Source organism: Chironomus tepperi, unplaced genomic scaffold (assembly GCF_022539635.2).
Source record: "Chironomus tepperi strain 1889 unplaced genomic scaffold, CSIRO-AGI_Ctep_v1 contig_93, whole genome shotgun sequence".
NCBI lineage: Eukaryota > Metazoa > Arthropoda > Insecta > Diptera > Chironomidae > Chironomus > Chironomus tepperi.
In genome coordinates this window covers 270139-284249 of record NW_027226215.1, presented here as the reverse complement: position 1 = coordinate 284249, position 14111 = coordinate 270139, and the positions used below count along the sequence as shown (strand labels likewise).

The following is a 14111-nucleotide window of genomic DNA, read 5'->3' as shown; positions in this document are numbered from 1 at the left end:
AAAAATTTAATTAATTTTTTGTCTTGAAAAAATATTTTTTAATTAATAATTTAAACTAAGAAAATTAATAATCGTCAATTTTTTGGCCTGCGGAACACTTTTAGAAGTAAATTTTTCATGTACAAATCAAAAAGGACTTCTACGTATTGTTTCGCTACCAATAAAAAAACGGACCCGTTAACGGCCGTTTTTCGGAAAAAAACGGAAACGGCCGTTTTTTAAAAATGCCGTTTTTCAGAAACCCTAATTTGAATAGATTTCAAACTTTATTTGATGTGTCATACTGATATGATATGAAAAATTATTAAATTAATTCATTATGAAATATTGTTGAGAAGTTTGAAGTGGTTTATAAAGAGAAACAATAACAATTATTAAGAGCATGAAAAGGAGAGAATGATTGTTATGTTTAAAAGCATTATTTGTAATAGCCTAATGTGAAATTTTGAGCTTATTATATTTGCTTAATAGACAAAGAGTTTGCTCAAGTTATTCCAGAGCGTACTGGTCTTAAATATACTAGATAACAACTATATAAGTATGTTCGTGAGTATTGCTCTCAGGATCCTCTGTTATTGAGAGTACGCTCTTTGTCTGCTAGGGCTTACCAATCATTTTAGCAAAATGTGACACAATGTGACTCTTAATATGTCAAGTCACAGTTCAAATGATCAGGAAAATTTCGAAATAGCTTAATTCAGATAAAAACAACTCAACGTATTCGCTTGAACACTGCTAAGTCGTCATGCGAACGATAATACGTAAAGTTTCCCTGGCGGCATCGTAACGGCTGACTTTGATCCATGCGGTTCGCCGTATTGTGTCGCTCAAGTTGCCCTCTGACTAGGAGTGTCATATAGTATCAACAGCGCAAAATCACAAACAAGGTGACGTTAAGTCTTCGATTGCTAAAAATATTTGATACCTCACTTAAACTCTCATGAGTCAATTGCTTCGTTATCCAATATCATCTAAGATACAAATTAAATAAGCTGTATATTAATTTTTAATACATTTTTCCTACTAAAAAGGTCAAATGGTGCCGACATTCATTACATATATTAATATAGCTCCAAAATAAGACAACAACTTCCCAGATAATTTCCATCCTGCCATAGCTATTCGTATACGATCACAAAAATTACATTATCAAAATTCAATTTTGCTTCATGATACAAGCTCATCACCATGAAATTCAAATTAAGCAAATTTTGGTGCTTTTACAAAATATTTTTTTTATGTGCAGCATTATTAAAATACACTCAACGCACAGAATCTAAGCTAACATCCAACAGCAAACATTTTTTTGATTAACTTTACAGAAAAAACATTGGAATTTAATTAAATTTTAAGATAAATCTGCTTGTATGTTGAAAATCCATTAACAGAAAATCTAATTAAAAGTAATCAATTCATACACAAAAAATTGAGCTTGTTGTGTGCCTGCACAAGGGTTTTGAGGATGTAAATTGAAATCAAAAATATCAGTAAGTTCCTTCATATTTCTATTATTTACCAGCCTTTCGTATTTCCTTTTAACAAACATTTTGGATATGAAGAATGGAAAGGAAAAGCTGTTCATTGTGGATTATTAGAAGGGATGTTTATACTCACTATGATATAACCACATTATTCTTATAATCACCCACATGTTTATATACATTAATAATTTATGTAGATAAAATTTAATGTTGTTTTTGTTAATCACCCTTTAAAGTATCAAAATTTGATTGTTTAGGGAGCTTAACCTTTTGTGGGAGATAATTTTAATGGGAGGGAATTGTGTGGATCGAAGTTTATCTGACAGTTTATATTGTTTGTGGTAAACTTGAGTTGATTAATATTTTGTTGACTTTTTTGGAAGCCGGAACTTTTGCTTGGTCAGCTCCGGTCAGCTTTAATGCTGTATGGTAATATTCTCGGACAGTCTCGAATAGTTCAACTGACGATACTTAATTGTGAGTCTGACTTGTTGCCGGGTTCGGTTTAAATCCGGATTTTGGATCGACTAACCTACGTGGACTACTCGGCAGTGTGAGCAACGGTGCAAAAGTGCTGGGAATTAAAAAATTGGCAGAAGTCACCTAACGACAGATTTAACTTTCGACGAACTCTAATTAGTAAGTAACTACTCGGGAAAGTAATTTGTAGACTGTATATGTAATCTATGGTTAACTATCCCGAGTGACAGATCATGAACATGACATTTTAAATGCATTGGCAATGACGTTTTGATGATGGTCAAATGATGTCGGTCTTAACATCATCATGATGAATCGCACAAGAAAAGTATGGCAACAAGAATGTGATTAAGACATTGATGATGGACATGGTAGAGATATTCTGTATCTACAGGGGTTTGTACACCAAACTATATCTTCTGGCCTCACTCTCATAACACTTGGGAAACTAGAATTTTTCAGGGTATCTTCCACCTTTGAATTCAAACTAAAACTTCTTATTGCCTTTTTTATATGCTTTCATCCATAAAGTAATCATTCCTCAAGAAACTGCGCTCATAATACTCAAAAGCACAGACGACTCCTCAAAACTATCTTATTTCTGTTTTACATCTAACATCATTAATATTCATGTTTATGAATTTTAAATTTCTCAACTCACCATTCCGAAAGGAAGCTACAACTATTATGAATCATAAATGTATTCACATCTCACATCCTTTACTAGAATACTTTTTTTTATGGTTTCACATATTTTCTCTCATATTCCTATTAAATTTTTTATTACATGCATAAGCATAAAAGCTTCAGCAGTAGATGAATTACATACATTCATATCCTATTTATGATTAAGGTTCAACTTGTAGTTTCTTCCTTAACTATTATATTCCTCCTTATTTCTGTTTGAAAGTTGTAAAATATTTTTCACCGTCGTTTTTTTGATTATTCATGAGTTAAGAACAAACAAACAAGGCAAAAGCTCAACATTACAATTTTATACTTAATGCCATGTAGATGGGCGGAAGGAGATATAAGCAAACTTGATATTTATTGTTCTTTAAGCCAGTAATCATCAACGAAAATAAAGGAACTTCTCTTTTGTCTCTAACCTTGACCATTTTTTTGTTGTTTGTGAAAAACAATGGATGAATGGCTATTAATCAGCATATCAAAAAGGTTGAGCTTTAAATAATAGGGGGGATTATCTGATGGAAACGATGCTAGGATTTTTTAAAATGCTGGGTTAGTGTGACAGATTTGAAAATTTGATATGATTTTAAAGAGCTGTGTTAGTTATTTTTGGGTGTGCTTTGTTCCATAAGTATGTAATTCTAGGTAATTTTTAGATGATTTCAAGGATTCAAGCAATATTTAAGAGATTGATTTCACTCATTTTTTAAGGGATAATTCGTTTTAAGCTGTGGATATGCTTTTGTAACGTCTAGAGCATTTTGCAAATCTTTGTCAAATCGACAACACGTCATACAATGATTGAGTGTATGGACGACTCTGGTGGGAGTTGAACCTTCGTACTCATAAAAGATTGATACAGATTTTCGGTCTGTTACCTAGTCACTCTGCCATAGAGTCCTAATTCTGGAATTAGTAGATTCGCCTATTTATGGCTCAATACCCCAAATATCTCTCCGTTCAGGCACCACATTTTAATAGAGGTTTAAAAGCATGCCCCAGATTAATGAGTGGAAATCATCAAACACGATCAAAATTGATCAAATGTGACTGATCAGCGTAATATAGACACCAAAGCGTCGCTATACTGACAGGTTTACTGTATCACGTGTGGTTAACTTGCAGGGTTCCCTAAAAACTAAAGGCAAACTATGAAATTTGCCTCATTAGTCCTGTTTAAGGTGAATTGTCAGTTCTGCAATCTTGATTCTTACTCTTTCAGACTTTGAAATGTCTTCTAGACTCCTTCCAATCCCAAACCTGCCTAAATCATCTTAAACTTCAATTTAATAAGCCTAAAATCTCAAGTGACTCTATAAAAATTTCAAAACATATTTCAATTTTCTACCCCGTAAAGGACAAGACATAAATAAAAATTAAAAAGGAACGAAAAAAAAGGCAATAAAAAATAGAATATACTCTTTTAATGACATTTTAATGTGCTCAATACAATTCGTCGTTTTTTCTCTTCCTTTTCACGTCTCGAATTTATATATATTTTTTTTTGTGTGTATATGCCCCGACGGAAACTGACAGGCCAATTAAACTAAAAGCATTTTCCGGATTGTGACATCAACAGAATAGAGCTCAAATGGATATAGAATGACGGTATGGAATGTGTCTCTTGTCTTTTTTTTTCAACCATTATGTGGACAGTGACTTAATTAGATGAAATTGAATAGTTTTTTTTCATTTCTTTTTATTATAATGTCGTGGGAAATGGGATCAATAGGTTAATTAATGGGGAGAAAACCTACCTGTCACTAAATTAGCATGATGAAATTGACAAACGGCATCAGCTTCAAACCACGATATTTTATCACGGAAATAACGATAGAATACATTAAAACCAGCCTGCGGTAATGTCCACGTGTTGCTAATATTGACCTATAAATAAAAGAGTATGAAATATTCATCAAATTATTTTTTTTATAAATTCATATGACTTTATATTGTACTGAATATTAAATTCGATGCATGCAATATGATAATGGAAAGTTATAAAAATGAAAAATGAGAGGTAGAAATAAGAGAATGTGTGAATGCAGGTGGCATTGCTTGGTAGTAAATATTTTAATAAAAAATCACTTCATTTATTGGAATTTAAAACTATCAATTAATATCAGAAAGTAAGGTTATTATTAAAATTTGAGATTTGAGTATAATGTAGGGTACTTTTAATGGCATTTGAAGCCTACTTATATGAAAAAAATCAGTGCTGATGAGTCAATATTTGTCATATTGTCAAAAATCACAACAAGACATAGACCAATAGGTGCTCCGTCTCTGGAACTTGGCTACAGTAGCTACAGTAGGACACGCCTGAGTTGCCATATCAACAGTACTACACAAAATTACTGTAACAGCACCAAGAACTAAGACGACTGATTTCAAATTGATTCCAACACATTTTTACCAAAAAATACAATTTGCTACATTGTACTGCTCCATACAATCTAAAGCTTCATTCAATTAATTTTAAAACATTCACTCCTCAATTTCCAACAAATCCACAAAATACATATTCTCTCTTTCATGTACCCTCAAGATGTTTGAAAACCTAATTCCAATTAAAAGCGGTGACTTGTATTTAATTTTTCTCAGAAGGCAATTTTTAATTAAAATTTAATTTCTGTGTTCGTCGCATTAGATTCAATTATCATTTTAAATCAGAGATTGATGATTAAGGAGTCGCTTAGTAACTTGCTTTTATTTATAACAAGATACAGTGTCTCAGGTTGAGTTGCTATAGAGTTTCTATGGAATTAAGTTTGATTATTCCGTATTAAGGATTTATTTTGAAGATTTCTTGCCTTTGGTGACAATTAAAAGTTTAAATAGATTTAGATTAAGGATTTGAATGTCTTAAGTTGCCTAGATTATACCGAGCCTAGTGATAGACTTGGCTTTCGAAAGATGACTTTAAATTTGATGTGAAATTGAGTGAATAATTGAGAATTGATATGAGCAATGAATTTCGTGTGTAGGATTCAAACCCACATCATATGATTTACTTTTGCATACTCCTCTCAATGAACTTTTGAGAGCTACTCGACTATATAGCAAAGTGTCATATGTATTTAGCCCTAACATACAAGGAGCTTGCTTTCATAGTTCCGTGATGGCATTACGGCACCATGTGAGCATGTACTTCACCTGCTAGGGTTGAATATTATTTTTCTGTTTCTCCCCTAATTCTGAATTCTCAATAATAAACCGTTTAAAAGGAGACCCAATCATGACATGATTTCTTACATTAAACAGTCGAAGTATCGAAACTTTCGAAAAAGGACAAATTTGGATATGGCTAGATTTGAACTCACGGCTTTCGGGTTGCATACTAAATTTGAGCCAAGCACCTTACCTATTTGACCAGTTAGGCACTTAACTGCTAACAATCCAGTTGCAAAATGCTTCCTTGGATCCATAGATAGCTTAGTGATGAGAGTAGTTGATTGGTAATTGCCAATGCGCGGGATCAATTCCCACTCGAAACAGTTCATTAGTTCACAGTTTTTAAACAATATTCAAATATTTCCTCATTTACGATATCAAGCAAACGACCTATGTCAATTGTTTATATGCATAACTAAATGAAACCCAACATTTACTGTCCGACAGCTTTTAAACAATATTTTGACATTTCCAAAAAGCTAAAACACATCGCATCCCACTTCATTGAATTTTAACACATAATATTGCACCATAGTCCAAAAAGTCCACATATTTACATAGAAAACCAACGACATCATACCATTAAGCAACATAAAATTCCATAAAATGCTATTTCATATCATCAGACTCTAATAAGCTTATTTCACATCTACCCATTCAATATTTACATGTTCGAACATTTTTCCATCATGGATAAAAAAAATTCCCTTTCAAAATGAGCAAAATGTAGTCATGAACATTGTAAAATTTGTGACATACATGAATATAGCACGGCAATAAGTAATAAGCTACAAAGTTTTTTATATTTTTCTCGCCTATATATTTTATGTGAACATGAGCATGTTCAAATCACACGATATCGCTGAGGTGAAAGTGGATATAATTGGCACATCATGACACAGTTTTGCAAAATAACTTTTTTTTCACTCCTTCAATTTCTTCTTGTTCCTGCTTTCTTTTTTTTCTCCTTCGTCATGCCAATGCTATCTAGTGAGTGTTATTGCTTCATACTATGTGTACGGTTTTAGATGAGGTATATGAAGGTATGATACATATGCTGATGTAGATACCATACGTTCATTTCCCTAATGATGCTTTCAATTTGTACATTGCTAGTACTGAACATACATTGACAGCACATTTTTATTGATTACTCCTTTTTTTTGTGCCTCAAAACTTTTCAGTTGAAAGATTCTTTATTATCGGATCGGAATGAATTGAAAAATAAAGGAAAAAAAAGGATGGAAAAGTGTTGAATGATGAAAATCAAAGAACTTTTTGACGTCTTTTCAGGCAGAGTGCGATTGGATTTGTGAGATAAAAAATGGCTGTCAGTTGTGTTGCGGATTGATTGAAGTGTCAAGTGCTTGATACTTTGTAAATTAGCATGGCTGTTGGATGTTGAAGGTTGTAGACTTGCAAAGATTTATGTTTAATATTGGAAATTTAGGTACTTCCATGCATAGCTCATTGAAAAATGTAATTCTTGCTTGGATGCTTCACAATCCTAAGCATGTTGATGCTTAGTGACATAAGTCTTCATCTGACAGCCGTTTAGAAGTTTTCAACTACTGTGAGCAGCTTTAAATGTTGATTAAGCAGATCTTTCACTTACCATTCTAATCTCTAACAACTTAATCACTTCCATATATCCTTAAACATTTCAGACATGTCAAAATAATTATTCACAGTTTTTGAACAAAAGCAATGAAGATTAAGGAAGTAATTGAGCTATATCTCTATATTTAAAGAGTTTATGCTCGCTTGTCACAGACTTAAATCCCGAACAACACAACAAGCTTGCTATGGCCACCCTAAATCATTGTATTGACAGTAAGACGTGAAGTTGGTCTGATTGCACAGTGAAGGCTGATTTTGAGCTATTTATACGGCGAAAAAGTCAGTTCGTCGCATTCTGCTGTTCAAAAATGTCACCCAAATAGCAGCCAAGAGGACAGAAAAGCTACAATCAAACAACTTGGCATTAGCAGCCACTTTAAAGCTACTGTTAAGTGGACATCTTACTAACTTACTTACTTCCTTGGCTGGGGATCCATTGTCGCGTTTAGAAAACATCTGTAGGCAGCACTATGCTGCTAGTTCGGGATATTGAGAACTCTAACATTCTAAGTGGACACCTAATTGATTCTAATTATATGCTAATTTGTGGATAACACTAGAGTATGTGCCGATCGGAAAAGTTCGAATCAACTCTAATTCCACAGATTATTCAATGAATCCAAATGAAAAATCCACAATTTCCATATCCTTGCTTAAACTTATTCATTAAATTCCATTACATAACACACATTCAGTCACTATAATTTATAAATTTCTCCGTAAATCAATTCCATCCAAAACAATCCCTAAACTTGCTTGTTCATCACTCCGCAATACGACAGTAGCAGCAGCAGCAGCAAAAAAAGGCGAACGGAAAAACTTTTTCTTTTCACATCGACATAGAAACAACAGCATCAAGCCAGTAGCAGTTGAAAATGGCTAAATTGAATAATGTCGAGAAATTTAATGAAGCAATACGAAACATTATGACAGTATCTTTACACCCATCGATCTACCTCTTCCTCATACTTATGTCTTCATGGCTTGTCGTCATGCCAAAAATTATCTTCTATCAAAATTTATGTCTCTCTTCATTGTAAGATGTCGTCTACGAGGTTGAGATTTTTTTTTTTTGAGGGTGGCTGTGGATGTACATTTCATCTACATTTTATTATTAGCTTAAATTGATGTAAAATTATAAAAAAAAATCGATAATTTGTCATCTAAAGTACATTAGCAGCAGACAGGGAGGAATTTTGAGGACATTTTATGGGTGGTATAGATTATGTCTCAATTTTGAGTATCTTTTGAAGTAAAGGCTTCAAATGTTCTTATACATTCCTGATTTCGTGTTTCGGAAATTCCCGGTAAACAATCATTTAAGATATTTCAGAAAAATCTACCGAAGCCCATACTTTAGAGGCTCAGTTAGCGAAAGATCAGCAATCAGCAATACAGTAGCAGTGGCGTGGTTGTTAGAGTGTCGACCAACCGATCCTAAATACCAAGGTTCGATCCCAGGTGGAATTTTGATACTTTTAGACATATTTAAGCCCTGCTTGATTGGTTTGGGGAATTTGAGAATCACAAAGTGTGGTAAAGTATATCGAAATTTCAATCATTAGTGCAGAATTGAGAATCCATTCTCTTCAAAAGGCAACAAATAGCAAATTTTGGAAAATTATTTAATGTTTGGTCAGCACAGCGTGTTCGTCATGTGACCGATATGACGCAGTATTAATGGTTAGACACTCAGATGCCCTTTCTGAACCGTTGTCGCTGTTTTCGCTGTTTTCGAGTGACAAGCCTCAGACTAGTTCTCCTAAAAATTATTAATCACGAAATACAGAAATGAGAAGTTCTTGCAAGCCAATTGACTCATGACTTTCATCATTTAGAAGAAATATAGCTTTTGTCAGCTCTTAAAAAGGAGAGATGATCAAAAAGTATCGAATTAGAACTAACTTCATCGGAACATAACCTCAAAAATCAATGTTAGATTAAAGGTGCATTCTAATTCCACTCAAACACATCCCTGGCACCAGCCCAAGACATCTTGTCATCATTTTTTATTCCAATTTATGCTTCAATCCTCAAACATTCATTTATATATTATTTTTCATATTTCTCTTGCTTTATTCGTCATTATTTGATGATGAAGAATTTTCTTGTGATTTTGTAAGAATGTCGATAAGAAGCCGAGAGACTCCTGTCGCCGTAAGAAGAAAATATTTTGTTGTTTTATGATAAAATATATAAAAATTTTTCATGTTTTTTCTTCTCTCTTCATATTCTCGCCTCAAGATTCTTTGTTCGTTGTCGTCTTGTCTTTTGGCTATAATGCAATAATGCCATCATTGATATGTTTATACAAACAGACTTCATGGCACCAAAACTTGGCATTTTTTTTGGGTGAGGAGGAAAAATAAAAATAAAGTTTTCTTCGAGATTTTCTTTGCTTGTTTTTGTTCTGTTTTGGCACCTACAGTAGGAACTTTCTAGTTGCGGGTGAAACTTTTTGTTGGCCATGAACAGTTCTTCTTCTGTTGTTTATGGAATTTTTTATGCTGCAAACACTCTGATTAATTAAATTTTTAATGATGTTTACAGCAAAGCTTCTTTTATGCTTTAATCAAAAATATACTTAAAGTATTTTGGATATTGAAATGACATATAAGGTTTAAGGCTAAATGTATAACAAGCGACAAAATTGTATTAATATGTAAATTAGTACCGTTTGAATTTGTTTTACAAATACCCTCGAGGAAAGGATTTTTTCTTTTGATTTTACATTAAATTGGGAAATAACATGCCATGTTATGGTAGCTTAAAATTAGCATTGAATGTTTTTTTCAAGGTGAGGGTAATTTTTGGTGGAAAATTTTTAAATTGGATTGCGACACTTGTGATCGTTCTGGAATCAGTTTCTAGAGTATTCCTTAGTTATACTAGAGAATATCGTAGATTGGGGAAGCCAAAGACTGATTGCGATGTTGATAAAATACCAATGCATACCGAAGTACATCGTTGGTGCACCATTGTGCACCATGATTAAAGGAATGAGCAATCCTATCCAAATTACCTCATATCAAGGTGGCCGCCCCACAATCAGGTCTAAATATGGTAAAGTTTCCTTTTTCAGAATCAAAATCCTGAGCTGCACAATGCTGTTAACAGTTAAATTGGGTCAAAAACAATCGTCACGGTGCCATCAAGGAAACTTCTTGTCTTACCATTCATACGGAGACGCAGTGGTGCACAAGAGAACATGTTTTTCTTTTTGGGTATGTATTGTACATAAGGAACAGGAATTATAAGGCAAACAGGACTGGCCAGGAACAGAAACCTGTTTAATCACTTTATTAACGCCGTACGATTTAAAGTGGATGAATAAGAACTAATTATTAAATAGGACTTGATTAATACTAAAGAATATATTCAACTGTGTACTGATTAGCTCAATTATCAAATTAATCTAATCTTTTTCATCAAATTTTGTGAATGATGAATAACCTTTAGGAACCCACTTATTAGACTTCAACCCTTCAAAATTGCTCATTTTTAAAAATACTACAATGGTCCGAGTAGCGATGATGTAAATAAGGTTTCCAAGAAAACTCTCATAATAACAGCTTGATACTGTATTTAAGCTATTTATTCCATAATTCCCAAAAAGGATCAATAGTCAAAAATAATCAATTATTTTCATCCATTGTCTTATTCTCAGAATCATTCAAAACCAATTTAAAACTTCAATTAATTTAAAAATCCACAATCTCACAGCTTCTAAAGCCTTGATGTGGCATTTCCTTAATTCCCACGAAAAAATTGTTCAATACAAATCTTCAAAGCCTCAAAGCCTTTTCACATCACAGAATAATTTTTTACCCAAAACAATTTCCTCATTACTATTCCAATGATTTTTTGTTCCTTGAGCAAATCTCATTCAATATAAGTCACGCTTGACTTAACAACCTTGATTATTTAATTCCCATTTCGATAGAAACATATAGTCAGTCTGTATATATGCAATTGCTATTCATGATAATTCAATCTGATAGAGAAGATCAAAATGCCTCCATGGAAATCATTAATTTAGTATTTAATTTTTTATGTTAAGCTATGAGCAAGAATAAGAAAAAAACGGAGGGTGAAAATATCCCAAATGAGAATAATCTTTATAAATCTATGATACACAAAGATATTGGAAATGAATAAACTTTTATTCTTTGAGAAATGAACGAGAATAAAAGAAAAGAATAATTGTGTGTAGATAAGAGAATTGTTTGTATAAGGGGGTTGTGCGTAAGTGATGTCAAGTGAAATGAACTTTGTACAGATGGCATTGTTTGGCTTTTAAAATTTAAAGTTCTCACATGATTTAAGGACGTACATGTAATATACTCGCAAATTCCCGTTCTGTTCCCTTTGTCGTGAAAGCCTAGGCAACGTGATGACTGCGGTAAATTAATGGAAGATAGTGCTGAACATCCGAAAAGAACACCCGATTAGTACAATGCATTCACTAGGACGACACCCAGTTGTTGTCATGAAGCTCCATGCTTATTTTGGGTAATAATGATTGCAGCAACCATGCTTTTCAGAACATAGTGAAAAATGTGTTTAGGCTGGGATAACTGGTTGATGTGGCTGATTTGAGTGAAATACATGGAAGAATTTTTCCAGCTTGGATCCACACTTTTCTACGACTTTGGGATGTTAATGATCCAGAAAAGTTGAGCATCGATGCTTTAGTCATGTGGCCACTTTACGGAAAATCACATTTTTGGCCGTCCCAATGACCCAAAATTAGCTATGATTCTGGTCCATCAATTCAATTTCATGCAATTTTGACATTTTGCCTTCAATAAAACAATATAGCAGTGCCTGACAGTGCCCTAACGGCTATTTGATGTTGTTCTAGTATTCGATTGAGTCTCTAACTTAAACATCATTTCCAAATAACCCCCAAGCTCACTTTTTGCTTATGTAAGTTCAATAAATTCGAAAATTATATCCCTTTTTATGTTCGCAATATAAGAAGTAGAAAAAAATTACATAAGAGCATCTCAAAGTTCACCCACTCGCGCGTGTACATCCTTTTATGTGATTTTATTTGTGATTCAAAAGACATCAGAAGGAAGACTTTTTTTTTATCTCCTTCTGTGTGATTCTCTCGTTTTTTTATTTTATTTTTATTTTATACTCCAGTTCGTACATTTACACAGTCACAAAAACAGTCACATCAAAGGGCATCAAAAAAAAGAAGAAGTTAGATCCTTGAAATGATTATTCGTAGAATTTTTCCGTGTGTGTTTTGAAAAGACTTGTTTTGAATTTTTGAAGATTGCAATTTTCATTTTTATTGTGGATCGTAAAAGTAAAAAAGTCAAGTCAACATGTTTTTGAGGTTTTGATTTTTTGTGACAAATTGGAGAATTGAGGAAAACAAGAGTTAAGTGCTTCTTGGTTTGGAGTTAAGGTACAAATTTAATAAATGTTATTTCTAAAATAAAGCGGAATATTGAAGTAAAATCAGATTTTGTATTGAAAAGTCGACTCGAGTGGACTTGACTTCTTATGAAATTTGAGTCTAGCTTGAATCAAGGTGGCTCTAAGGCGGAATGGTTTAGTACTACAGTAACTAATTATTGCAATACCGTGCCTGCGATCAAGTATTCAAGACTCGGCATTAGAAACTTTTCACTTGTCTTTTGTTGAATTAAGCAACACGCCGTAATGCCATCATAAGCCTAATCAAAACCAGAGAGCAGAGGTCAGGCACACCCTCACTCATTAAACAACTATACGTCCTAGCGCAGCTCTGAATCTCAATGAAGAATTGAATCATACATCCTCAATGCTCATGGTTCATTTTATAAGTAACCTTTAACAAAGTGTCATTCTACTGTTCACGATATCATCAAACGAAAATTAATGAAGATATAAATTTTATGTTTATACAAAAAATCTAAAAATCAAACATAAAATCTCACAAAAGCTACCGTAAGGATCTGTGACTGAATAAATAAAAAATCGAAAAGTCTCATAAAAAACCGACAGCAAAAAAATAAATGACCGATGATGTAACTTTCTGCCATCTCATAGGAGAAAAAGATCACAAAAAAAAAATTACGTCGTGCCTTTTTCCCCATTTTCAGTAAAGGGAATGTTCAGAAATTATGGAATGGTCAAAATTGCATTTTTAAATAGATTTTTAAAACCAAAATTCGAATTCCGTAACAAAATCACTACTTTCCCTTACCCTTAAGCCAATGGTAAGCCAAATTAGCAGTAAGCCTTGACACTAGTGTGTCTGGGCACACCGGTTGCCAACCACTGCCCTTAGTGCTACGTAATTCTTAAACATTCTCAAACAGTGGCAAATAGAACTGACACAAGAGAAATGAAACTAAATTCACTGAAGAGAAATTCTCAGCCATAAAGACAGTCACGAATAAGACTAAATTCTTTGGTCAACCAAAAGTCACACGATGGCGATAATTTTGCCATTTTTACAAATAAACATTAAGATATTGTTGTGCCTTTCAATGTCGATGTGTCACATATGAAAAATTTTATTTTCCAAATGTTTATTTCTCCTTTATGTGTCAGCAATGTCGAAAGTTTGTGTATATGTATACAGCAAAAAAATGGGCTTTTTCTCATCTTTCTATCTACTTAAATAAATTGGAACAGATTTAGTGGAAAGCCATTAATTTGATT

The 14111-nt window shown here is 33.1% G+C and overlaps 1 protein-coding gene across 1 annotated transcript in view; it reads right to left on the bottom strand.

Annotated features, from left to right (window-relative positions):
* Positions 1-14111, bottom strand: part of LOC139086972 (serine-rich adhesin for platelets) — a 64436-nt gene that overhangs the window by 25278 nt on the left and 25047 nt on the right. Inside the window, exon 2 of the mRNA XM_070635637.1 lies at positions 4409-4538. Within this exon, the coding sequence (XP_070491738.1) occupies positions 4409-4538 (130 nt within the window). The remainder of the gene's footprint in view (positions 1-4408; positions 4539-14111) is intronic.